At 43.5% G+C, this 12076-nt stretch overlaps 3 protein-coding genes across 6 annotated transcripts in view; 1 reads left to right on the forward strand and 2 right to left on the reverse strand.

Moving 5' to 3' along the window:
* kirre (kin of irre) overlaps window positions 1–12076 on the forward strand; it is a 394149-nt gene that overhangs the window by 137453 nt on the left and 244620 nt on the right. The gene's annotated exons all lie outside the window — the stretch shown is intronic.
* On the reverse strand, window positions 4390–5825 carry CG14418 (uncharacterized protein). 2 transcript variants are annotated; one of them, NM_001272268.1, is made up of 2 exons: window positions 5723–5825; window positions 4390–5631 (listed from the first exon to the last, which is right to left on the reverse strand). In NM_001272268.1, exon 2 carries the CDS (start codon window positions 5582–5584, stop codon window positions 4730–4732), a length of 855 nt encoding a protein of 284 aa, NP_001259197.1. In that variant the 5' UTR covers window positions 5585–5631; window positions 5723–5825; the 3' UTR covers window positions 4390–4729. The 2 variants fall into 2 exon arrangements, with proteins under 2 accessions (NP_001259197.1, NP_570033.1); NM_130677.2 differs by having other exon boundaries at window positions 5716–5825.
* Window positions 7350–8078, reverse strand: CG14419 (uncharacterized protein). Its single transcript, NM_130678.3, has one exon. It carries the CDS (start codon window positions 8033–8035, stop codon window positions 7448–7450), a length of 588 nt encoding a protein of 195 aa, NP_570034.1. The 5' UTR covers window positions 8036–8078; the 3' UTR covers window positions 7350–7447.

Below are 12076 nucleotides of genomic sequence, written 5' to 3' on the forward strand. Positions count from 1 at the left end.
TGACGGAGAAGCTTTTTAAGCGGACTTAAGAGTGGGGATTTTTGGCCTAGAAGAACTCTTTGCAAACTTGCAGTTGCCTTTTTCAAATTTTTTTTTTATTTGCCAAAATTACACACAAAGTTTCATTTCTCTGGCGATTTTGTTGTGTAAGGTCTGCGAGTCACACGAAAGAGATAGCGACAGTCAGCTGGAAAGGGATGGCCATAAAAAGTGGCAAGGGAGACGGGGAGACCAAACTGCTCAGAGTTAATGGCATCGTCAAAAAATTGGAAAGGTTTATTTAAATTTCAACTTGTTTCGAAAACGTTTAAAAAGTTTTGCGCTACTAACTGACTGCAGATAACACAAAAGTCGCCCACCCCTCATTCTACCACCCATTTTTCCAACCCCATCATCCACTTATTTTCCGACTTCTTCGGCGGCAAAGAAAACTCCACCCCTTTTTCCTGTCCCGAGGCCAAGTTAAAACAACTGACAAAAAGTTGTTGCCTCCGAATGGCAACGAATCAAAGGGGAAATTGGGTAATGGAAATTCTGGGCTATGGGGGGTTAAAAAACGAGTGCGGGAAAAACCAAAACGAAGGCCGTGACAAAATTAGCACAAAATGTTTTATTTCTCAGCCAGACAAGTTGGCACTGAATTGGTAAGAACCAGCCGAGATGGTAACAAAACAATTGCTGTGGTAAGGGGTGGATTAGTATAGTATAGGGGATTAGGGTATAATACTAATACTAATAATAGTATATTTCGATGGCATCACTGGCATCTCTCTTTCATTTTCAATCCCGGTTTATGTTATGCGTCCCTGGTTTATTCTACTTTTCCGGCCATTGCTTCATTTTTTTTTGGTCCGCCCAATGAATCTGTCAGTTTTTCAAATACCCCCAATGCCATTGTGCAAAGTTTCGAGTGGCAGCCACTAATATTGACAGCGCACAAATGTAGAACAAGGGGGTTGGCGCCGCCGGTGGGTGGCGGTGGTGGTGGTGCAGGTTGGGTGGTACTCCACTGGGTGGTGGTGATGTGGAAACGTGCTCAGGCACGTCTTCTACTTAACTTTGTTAAACACAAATCCTTTGGGCAAAGAGTTGCTCCGTCCTTCTCTTTTGGGCCACGCACACGCATTAGGAGCTGGTGGATGGTGGGTAGGTTGTGGTGGTGGTTAGATGTTCGGTGCTCGGGAGGCGTGGCCGGTGGATAGACCAGCAGACATAATCGCATAAAGATAAAACAGTTTAACGGTCGCATTGTACAATAGCAAGTAATGGTTTTTTTTTTTTTTTGCCGGGAGAGAGGAGTACAAAACCATTCAATTGACCTCCTGCTGATTTTCATGGGCGGCAACGGGGTGGAGTGTGGTTGTTACCAAAAAACTCAGGCTACACAAACAAAGATGGCCAACGGCGCTCGTCGCAGAATAATCTGTCAATTATTTAAATCGCCTGACAAAAATCTTTGCCAGGTTTTCAGATCAGCAGGAAAAGCCCTCGGGTTGGTACCCAAAATGGATATTTACGCGACTTTGTTCATAATGAAAGGGCAGTGAAGGAAACGATTCGGGCTGTGCCAATTATTAAATGTGAAATCGCCATTTCAGCTTTAAGTTACCAAAACCGGTTTTTATCGGCAGGCCAAGTACCACAAATATTTGCTGTGTCTGCTGGGCTTTTCGGGATATAGGGGAAACCCTGGCTTAGGGTTGTCAGCCGCTCTGCCAGGGTCGACAGTTCGTCTAAGTGTCGAAACGAAATCGAAACTCAAAGCGTCGAAACGCAAAGTGTTAAATGTGAAATGGGCGCAAATTAAAATAATAAATCCGCCAAATTAAACACGGAACTCGTTAAGGCCGTGGTGTCGGCGGGATGTCGGCAAGGAGCTTTTGTATCCTGCTGATGGCGGCGGCTTCTTTTGACGTCGTCATTAGCAGCATTTACACGTCGCTAAGGGATAATAAGTAACCGGGCCAAGTGCGAAATAAAGAAAGCGGAAGAGCAGACGCAGAAGAAGCAGCAGACGCCGGCGAAGACTGACACAAATTAAACTGAAATTAGTTGCAACTCACTTCGGAGCACTGTGGATGGGGGGGGTCAACTCTGTTGCTCTCACTGGCTGCTCCTTTTGGCCATTGTCGAGCATCGAAAATTAAAAAGGTGTGGGGCGAAAGGACACGGACCCAATGACTGGTCTAATGAGAAATGTCTGGTTGGAGAAGACCCAGCTAAGGAGCGCAACACTAAGTATTCAGACATGCTGATGGCAACCCTCATTTAGGGTGTAGAGTTGCCAACGCATGTCGCTTAACAAAATATAACACCAACAAACCGAACTGCAAGGTTTGCCATTTTGAATGCATTCATCAATTTAATTGAATCGCTGCTCTGGCATTTTCCCCAACTACTTGACAACTCCTCGATTGACCAAAAGGGCGCGCCAACATCCGCCTGATCAATGTTAATTGACCGAAAATTGTTTTTGCCGTTGACCGCGACAATGTGGGGCTTAAATGCCTCCTGCAGTCGCCGTTTATGACTTGGCCATTGTCCTCGGCCACCGCAAGAGGCATCCTTTCCCTCAAATGCAGCCACGCCCCCTTAAAAATGCCGCCCGGCATTCTGCGGCGGCTGGTGCTGCTGTTGATTTTGCTGCTGCCACTGCAGCAGCGGCAGTAACTGCAGTTGCAGCTGCATCTGCGGTTCGCTCGCTCAACTGCCACAGTCAGCGATAAAACCACAAAACAGCAACAGCCATAAGGACAAAGTGGGCGGAACGGGACTGGGCCCGAAAAGGGGGCGTGTGGCGTCGAAGACAGGGGCGTGCAAGAACAATGAGGTGATAAACTTGCAGGCTCAACGCATGACAGCGATACCCACCAGCAACAGCAACAACAACGGCGGCGACAACGTCACATTTTGATGGCTCCTTGGAGAGATGGCAACCCTCTGCTGGAAGGCGGCTGCACTGGGAGAAATTTGATGAAAATAACAATGATTTATTTTCATCAGTTCAGGGGAAGATTGTGTTACTCAGCGGGGAATTGAAATGCTGATTCCAAAGCAAAGTTGTTTATCATACATAGCATAAAAGGGTATTTCATTTATAAGCAGCTCCCTTTCTCAAAGTTTTCTATTGCATTAGCCACAGTTTTTCTCCAAGTGTAAGTGCGCAAGCCGGGCAAGTGCAGCCATCCTTTCTACGCTCCGTTGTGTGCATACAAACAACAAAGGAAAATCAGCAACAGCAGTTGGTTGGGGGCGATGTCATAGTCCGCTCCCTAACCGCCCCACCCCCCTTTCCCATTGCCCACCTTAGCCAGTCCTTAAGCCACCCACCCCCCCCCTCACCATCCTCCACAACCCATCGTTTTGTGCACTGGATTTTTTTTCACTGCTGCTCTTTAACGTGTTTCAAAAGAAAGTTGGTTGACTTTTGAATGACTTTCTTGCCGCGCTTGGCTCACAGCACTCTCGCCCCCCCCACACACCTGCCACGCCCCTTCTGCACTGGCACGCCCGCTGCCGCCCAGAGCTCCCCGCTCGGCGCCCTCCGCCCCCCTCGTGTTGTTGTTTGTTTTATGTGTTAAGTGCGCTGGGCCCAAGCGCGCAAATTTCTTCGTGTAACTGATGCTGACGTTGACATCGCAGCCCCAAGCGACCCCTTCATTTTTACCCTCCGAAAAGCCCCAGAATTATATATATATCATATATATATTTATATATATATATAGCTCCTACGTACATACACATATATCTGAATGCAAGAGGGTGTGTGCGCACAGTCGAGTCGAAAATCTAGTTACAATTAAAGTGACAAGCTGGCAACGCCGAACACAAAGTCGGTCCCCAAATTCAAACAAACTGCGGTCGCTTTGATCGTCCTCATGCGGGAGTGATTAAAAAAATAAGAAACAAGGGGGAGATTTTATAAGATGTCTTTTAGAATGAATTCTGACATTTTAATATTAGTACTTGATTTGTATGGCGTAGTTATGCATAGTTATACGAATGCAAGTTCCCTGCCAGAAAGCATTTTATATTATATATGCTGATGCTGGTTATTCATTGCTGGAAAAGAGTTTATTTTCAAAACGAAAATCCGAAAATCACTTTCATGCTGATATGCGGGGCATGAATATTTTGCCAGCTTTTCCATTTTTCAAGGGTCTGTACATTTAAGGGAAATTGGAACTTTTACGGGTTTAATTACCAGAAGATTGGAATGTTTACACCACAACCCCTTTGCTATATGACATTCGATATTTGGATAAACAGTCTCGACTGTTGTAGAAATAATACTGACTATTTGTTTTTTTTTTTTTTTTTTTTGTGAAAAATAAACAACATATTTTCTGGAGTAATCTCCGGTTCATGCCACCCGCTGTTGCCTTGGATCAGATATAAGCATCCATTTCGATTCCAGTGAATTAAAGTTATTCTCGGACTTAAGCTGACCCCGTCCTAGCAACCTCCTAACCGCCCGACATCTCCTTCTCATCGTGGACTGCACTTGTTTTAATTACTGCCCCTGTGTTGATTCCCCAGGACCAAAAAGACCAACTCAAAGTGAATTTTCCATTTGGGGCTTTCGTTTGTAATGTTGCTTTCGTTTGTTGTTGTTGTTGTTGTTGCTTTATTCGTGGAGTTTGTGTGTTCAGAGGTCGTAGGTCGTAGATTGTGGGCCGTGGGCCGTTGGTCGTGGGCCGTGGCTAGCTTAACCCATTTCTTAACCCATTCAGATGTTGTCGTCGTGAAGGCGACGACGCTGCTGCTGCTGCTGTCGATTGATATTTCTGTTTGGACGGCGACGGCGTTGCTGTTGTTGCTGCTGACGGCGGTGTTGCTGCTGTCGCTGCTTGTTGTTGTTGTTGCTGTTGTTGTTGTTGAGGCGTCGCCTGTTGTTGTTGTTGTTGTTGCCAGGGCGACGACGTCTCTGCTGCTGGCGTTTCAGGTTGTTGTTGTTGTTGTTGCGGTTGCGACGACGACGCAAACTGTTGTTGCCATTGCCGTTGCCATTGCGTCGTCGCTGCTGCAACTTCTGTTGCTGCTGTCGCCGACGGCGTTGCTGCTGCAGCCTTTGCTGCTGCTGCTGCTGCTGCGGACGACGGCGACGTCGGCGATTGTTCTGCTGACCCCTGGGATGGTTTGACTGCACGGACTGGTGGTCTTGGTCCTGCTCCTGATCCTGGTCCTCAGCTGCATCCTGCTGCTGCTGCTCCTGTTGCATGTCCTGCGATTGCTGTTCGCCTTCGCCATCGGCATGATTTTTCTCAGTAGTAACCTCGACGCGATCATCCTTCAAGGGTTTGACCTCGCCCACGCGCACATTCTTCACCTGATCACAGGGCACATCGCTGTAGATCACCACGTTGCCATAGTTGCAGACAATCTGCTCCTGATCCGCCTGGCGACCCTCGATGGAGCCAATGGAGCCCCGTTTGTCCTCAATCTCGTAGATGTTGCCGGATTTGGTGATGAAACCGGTGACCTGCAGCGGCTTGCTGCCATTGCTTTTCGGAGCTGCTTCCGTGAGTTGCACTTTCTTTGGCGGAGCATTCACAATCATGGGCTTCGTGGGCTTGACCTCCATTTTGGGTGGAGCACTCGTGGAGCTCGTCAGCGGCGCCACCGTTTGACCTTTGGCATCACGGAAACAAAAAAAGGGGGGAGACACATTCATATACCTTCAAGTTGCAAGGAAAACAGGGCAAAAAAATTTACCGCTCACCAGCGAGAGGTCGCTGGAAAGGGCCGTGGCCCAAATCAGGACCAGGATCATCCCGAATCCCTTGCCGCACATCATTATCTTAGCTCTTGTTCGCTTCTCGATCGACTGAATCGCATTTCAAGCTGCGATCCCGGGTTATATTAACTCTGTGACTCTGTGGCTAACGGCATTTCGACCAGAATCATTTTTCGGCCTCTTTCGCTTTGGGATTTTTGCATAATTAAGTCTGCGAGTTCAAAGCGTGTCAGCCGGAGAATGGTTAGGAGCGACCCATTTAGCCAGGGCGTACACTGTACCAAAATCATAACTAGTTTATTGTGAAAAGAAACAAAAGCTATGCAATGCGTTCTACGGGGCTTTCTACGGTTCATGTACCAGTAATTTAATTAATACATATATTTTAATTGAAGACAAAGACAAAGTTATGCTAAGATGCTATGATTTCTTTCAGTTATCTAGTGTTAATTCCTACACCACTTCCGCCACTTTCCCCTCCCCAACGAGCAGAGTTCAATGGCTCAAACTAATTAGCATTCATATTTCTTCTTCGATTTTCGCCGCTGTCCAAAAATTCTCGTCTCTTTGCGCTTGGTTTTCTCATATGTTGATTATGCAAATTGCTTTCTTGGTCGGCAGCCCGCATTTTCAAATTGACCTCAAGCCAAAGCTGGCCAACAGCAAAAAGGTGTTCAACTATGCAGAAAAGCAAAAGAAAAAAAAATATAGAGAATAGTGAAGCGTGTTTACTCGAAGATCTAAGCAAGTCGAATTAAATACAAACATAATTTGTTGGGCTGGAAAGTTGTGTTTCGTGTTAATTTTTGATTTCCTCCGTGCGAACTGCCCGTGTAAAATTGGCTGTTACAGCGTTAGATATGTGGTTTTTTTTTTTAAAACGGGTCTGGTTTTATTTTGATTTAGCTCGAGCTTGGCGGCTGTGTGTTTTTTTTTAGAAATAATAATTAATCTTTATAAACGTGTTTGCCAAGCTAAGAAGTTAGGCGCGACTTGCGGTAGATACAACAAATAGTTTGGCTTAATCAGGGAAGCAAAAGCATACACAGATATGCATATGTATATATGTAATTTATGCTACGAAAAATTGACTTTCTCCTTCCGCAAAATATGAATAAAAAAAAAAAACTTTTCCCGTTTTCAACGATTTATTTTGACGTATGCAGTGCTAATGTACAGGCAAATAAAGCTAAAATCGATTACAAATCAAATTTGTTTGTACTTTCTACTATTTCGTTGCTTTACTCGTTGGAATAGAAACGATAAAAAAGGGAAAATCTAAACAAATTTGATTAGATTTATTCGATTTCATTCAGAAAGCTGCCGCGTCGGTTTTTCACGTGCTCATTTCATGTTTAAATCCATATTCAAAAATCTACGACAAAAATGAATACTTTTGTATCAGCGCATATTTTTGTTTGTTTTATACAGCATATGGGTTCATTAGTCTAGTACAAAACATAAGGTACGCTTTTAGTCGAATCGAGGTGGATAATACTATGCTAACTACTTCCTTACTTTTTTTAAGGAAACTGTTCTTAATCAGAGAATAGTATAGCATTTAAATTTACATTTTGATATTATAAAAATGAAGCAAGAACGTGTGCTTTTTATTTAAAGATCCATTTTATTGGCATACTTTTTGATAAATATTATAAAGTACACTAAAAACAAAGAAAAAAAATGTAAAAAAAAAGATTTATTGGCACATTAGTTCTTCTGCTTTTGGTTGTAGTTTTTCAAGGCCTCGGCCAGTTCCGATAGTGCCGATTTCTGGGCCTTCTCCTGCTTGCGCTCCTGCTGCTTCTTCAACTGCTTGCACAGTTTCTTCAACTGCTTGCGCTCCTTCTTTGCCGATTTCTTCTCGCCACTGTCGTCCTCTTCGGACGAGGAAGATCCACCCCGCTTCTTCCGGCGGCTCAACTCGGCACATTGTTGCAGCAGCTTGGCGGCCTCATCATCATCGGGCTTTGGAGTGGTGGTCGTAGTAGTGGTTGTGGTGGTGCTCGGGGTGGTGCTGGGAGTGGTGCTGGGAGTGGTGCTGGGAGTGGTGCTGGTGGTGGTGCTCGGGGTGGTGCTTGTGGTAGTCGTACTGGCAGTTGTGGACTCTGACTTGGGCTTTTCCGTTGTCGTCGTCGTAGTCGTAGTGGTTGTAGACGACTCTTTAGGCTTCGGAGTCGTCGTGGTGGTGGTGGTTGAGGTGGTGGTGCTCGGCGTAGTGCTCTCCTGTGGCCTGGCCAAAATCGTGGAGCAGCTGGCCACCAGCAGCAGGCCGAAAAACAGTATGGAAGCGCGCATTCTCGTCTGATTTGGTTTCCCTCGACTAGACAACTAAATGGAGATCATCGCCTGGCGTTTGTTTATATAGACGGCACTTAGCGCGTTTTTGTTGCCCCAGCCCCTCTACCCCCCCGCCCCCCCTTGCATAAGATGGGCGTAGACGGTACGACTGGTTTTTTTTTTTTGGTTGGCCGATAGAAAAACGTCTATAAATTGTCATTATACATTGAAATTTTTTAAAGCAATTCTGTAGTTTTCGGGGGTTTTTTGGTGATACCCAACTTTTCAAGTTACCGAGTCCATAGATATTTTGAAAATCTTTCAAATTAATGCTATGGTATTTAATACGTTTTACTTTATATTAATGTACTAGTAGTTAAATTTTAAAATAATAATCGTAGTATATACAGCTAGTTGTAAACTATCATATAATTGTTTCAAGATACTATCCATCCATATTATTCATTCCCATCGATTCGTAGACATAAGACCAATTTTGTGAAGGGTATACAACTAATATATACATATGTATTTATGCATATGTTTATGTACCGAGACGCTGACCAAAAGTAATGCCAATATAAACATTTTTTCGTGTAGTTTTCGTTGGTCATTAGCGCTTTCTGAGAATTGGCTGCTGGATTTATTAACAAATTATTCTCGCCTTATCAAGCATTAATTGTACTTGTGTATCATATGGGCTTCACATGCGATAGATACCCTTACTCACGCTTATCAAAAATAATGCTTTGGACATTTCGATGCTTGTTATTAAACAGGTTTTGGTTTGGCCTAGGGCGTTTAATATTATTTTATTGATTGTATTCTGTATGCTTAATGATTTTCTAGAGTCTGGAGTACACTTCGATGGGAATTTGTTTTCTTGGTTTGAGCATCGAGTTTCCTTTGTTTATACGTTTGCACATTTGAGTATGCATTTTTTTCGCATTGCGGCTGGCTCATAATGCCGCTAATTGTTTATCAATTACACTTGTTAATTGTTTAATGCGACTGCAAAGTGACGCCTGGAGTTATGGGAACGGTTGGTGGCGAGAAAGGGGAGTGGAAACGAAGTCAGAGGTCGCGGGCTATCATACAAATTGCAACATTTATCCGCACACCTGATACCTGATATAACGTAGCCGATTACTTGCTCGTTTTTTTTTTTTTTTGCTCGCCATATTATTTTTGTCTGTTTGCAATTTGTACAAGTAATTGAATAAAAAACGCACTGCGAAAAAAAAAGTAATTAACAAAGGACCCGCCAAAGGAGCGAAAGTGGGCGTTGATGGTCGATGGGTTGTGGGTGGTGCATGGTGGTTTGGACCTGAGTGGCCTTCGATGGATGAGGGTCAGCAAGCACAGCGTAATCAGTGTTGCCCATTTTTCTCCAAGTGGCTACGGGATTGTAAAATGGCAGAAAAGTCCAAGTTTTTCGCAATATGAATTAAAAAATGTACAAGTATGACGGGAAAAGAGCTGAATTGACAACAGTGCAACAGTAATCCATATGCAGCAATTTAAATGCAACAGAGAGAATATGTTAATTGCGTGTGAAACCGCTGCGCGGAGTCTCGTCGCCATCTGGTATATACATATTCCTTTATTTATTACTTATTATAATTATAATTTGTTTTATTCTTTTTTTTGATTTTTGATCTACTCCATTAGCATTTTCGGCTATTTGTTATTCATTAGCTGAATTTATATTTATACGGCTTGCTTAAGCTCAACAAACAAACTACTGCACATATAATTAAAGGCCTTCTGTTAAATGGCTTCGCTTGATATATGCTTATATTGTGATTTAAAATTGAAAATTGGTAACAGGTTTTAGTATCACGCTTAGTGCATATTAAGCTTCAACTCGGAATCAAAGCCTATAATTTTCCTCACATTACATACTCTGAATTCAGCTGCTGCCCCTCATTAGGGAACTTGCAAGTTTGGATATCTGATCCCCCCAGATAGAAATTCCAGGAACTCGAAAGTTCCATAACCATTCAAGCACTAGACAATTACCCAGTTTAACTTTGACTGAAGAGTCAGTCATTCCGGAAACTTGGAGTAGCTGCCTTCTTCAACTTGTTGAGGCACCCATTCTTGGTCTTACTACTCAGTCCCAGAAACCGTGTCTTACCGCTGGCCTCCTGGCCCAACTATCTGCAGATGGGACCCCCATTGCTGGCCAGAAATTATCATCATAAGCGCCAACGTAATGAGCAAGTTGACCCAAACGAAGCCAAGTTGGCAAAGTCTCCAAGTCAAGTGCATTTGCAACTCAAACGTGCAACCCTCCACTCGATCCAACCTTTTGGCTCTATGCTAATTTTAGACTTTCTCGTCTTTTTGTCATACCAAATACTAAATAATAATGCAGGCAGCCAAATATCACGCATACGAACATTGCGCATACGCCCTGTGCAACTGCTCCTGTGCGCTGCGAATCGCTGAATGCGACGAGTCCCAAAAAACCGAGACCCAGTTGGTGGGTCATGTCCCAAAACGGGTGCTAAATATTTTTAGAACACCTTGCCGAAGCGAAAGCCGAGTGGAAATTCCGAAAGACCATTGGGCAGGACAAGCGCAGGCGCCGGCAGAGGCAGCGACGTCGACAGAATAAGAGTTAACAGCAGTGTTTACAGAGTGGGAACAGTTTTTCCACACAGTCCGCAAAGAAAATGAAGGGATGGTGCACCCTTGTGTTTATTTTTATTTTGCCAATGCGTGTGGCATGCTCAACGGCCCTTGGTGTTGCCACAGAAAAAAAAACGAGAATTATTCTGGAAAATAGGGAGGCACTGCATCTTCAGGTGCAGATTTTTTATTTTTTTTTTTTTTTTCTACCAACATACAACCTACCCCCCGCTAAATGCCAAATGCATTTCAATTGCTTGCAGTTCTCGTTGCACTTCATTAAACTCAGTGTCGAAATTCGACAGGCAACGAAGGGTGGTGGTGGTTTTTCACTGGGTGGGTGGGTGTATGCAGTACGACCACGTGACCTTCACACAACTATATGAACGCGGGGATTGGGGTTAGAGACATCACGTATTTTCAGCTAAGTCCCACATAAAGTACCAGAAATTCACTTCACATACCTAAGATTTTTTTTTTTTGGTTTATAGTGCAAAATTTTTTCGAAATACACACAATGCCTAGTATAAACAAATTTTAGTAATTGCTTCTCGCAAAAAAAATATATATATATAGCTATTATATAATCTGATTATTTTTTGACGAAAAATCGGAAATACAACTATATTTCATCGAAAATAGGCTAAAAATGGGCACAATATTAAAAAAAAATTACCATTTTATGTAACTTTTTATCAATCCTAACGATCTTAATTAGATTTTTTTAACATTTTAATAACATCTCAAAACGTACAAAAAATTTTCAAAAATTAAAATTTTTAAATTTGATTACCAATGGATGTGAAACTCAATTACGAACTCAAAGAGGTATAACATTCCATATTTCGACCATTATTTCCAGAGATATGGTAAAAATTCAGAAATATCGTCTCTCGATGAGCATTTTCCTCAAATATTCAGATAAGATCATGTTATACTCCATATATCTCCCCCCCCCCCCCCATTTTGCTGTGGCTCTCTGAAAGCATTTGCAAAGTCCGTTGGTTTTTCCCCATTTACGGTAAATGGCAGGGGGGAAATACGGCTCACCTGCTGGGGCCAGAAGAATTTTCCATACCAAACACGCCTGATGCATTTTCATGCTTTTCCCCCTTTCATTTCGGTGCATACTTTTAGGCATTTGACAAAAACTCCGATGAGCTGGGACCAATTCCATGCCTTGATGAGACGCAATCCGGGCCACTTAAGTGGAATGGAAAATGCGCTGGAATGGCGGAGGGGAAACCTGTTAGAGGAGCGTAGAACGGTAGGCTTAGTTTGGGAAGTAATCGAATGCTATAATTTCCATTAAACTGATTTCCCACGAGCAGCTGCAAGTCAAGCCAGCAAATGTTGCAATGTTGATGATGACCACCTTTCCCGGTTTTCCCGTTGTGGGGGTGGAAAAGTGTAGGGGGATGC

The sequence above is a fragment of the Drosophila melanogaster genome, chromosome X, assembly GCF_000001215.4.
Source record: "Drosophila melanogaster chromosome X".
In the NCBI taxonomy this organism is placed as follows: Eukaryota; Metazoa; Arthropoda; class Insecta; order Diptera; family Drosophilidae; genus Drosophila; species Drosophila melanogaster.

Coding starts and splice junctions, on each gene's coding strand:
- CG14418 (NM_130677.2), bottom strand. CDS start 5,797: ATGATGTGCGGCAAGGGATTCGGGATGATCCTGGTCCTGATTTGGGCC. Junction 5,632..5,715: donor CGACCTCTCGCTGGTGAGCG/GTAAATTTTTTT, acceptor GTGATGCCAAAG/GTCAAACGGTGGCGCCGCTG.
- CG14419 (NM_130678.3), bottom strand. CDS start 8,035: ATGCGCGCTTCCATACTGTTTTTCGGCCTGCTGCTGGTGGCCAGCTGC.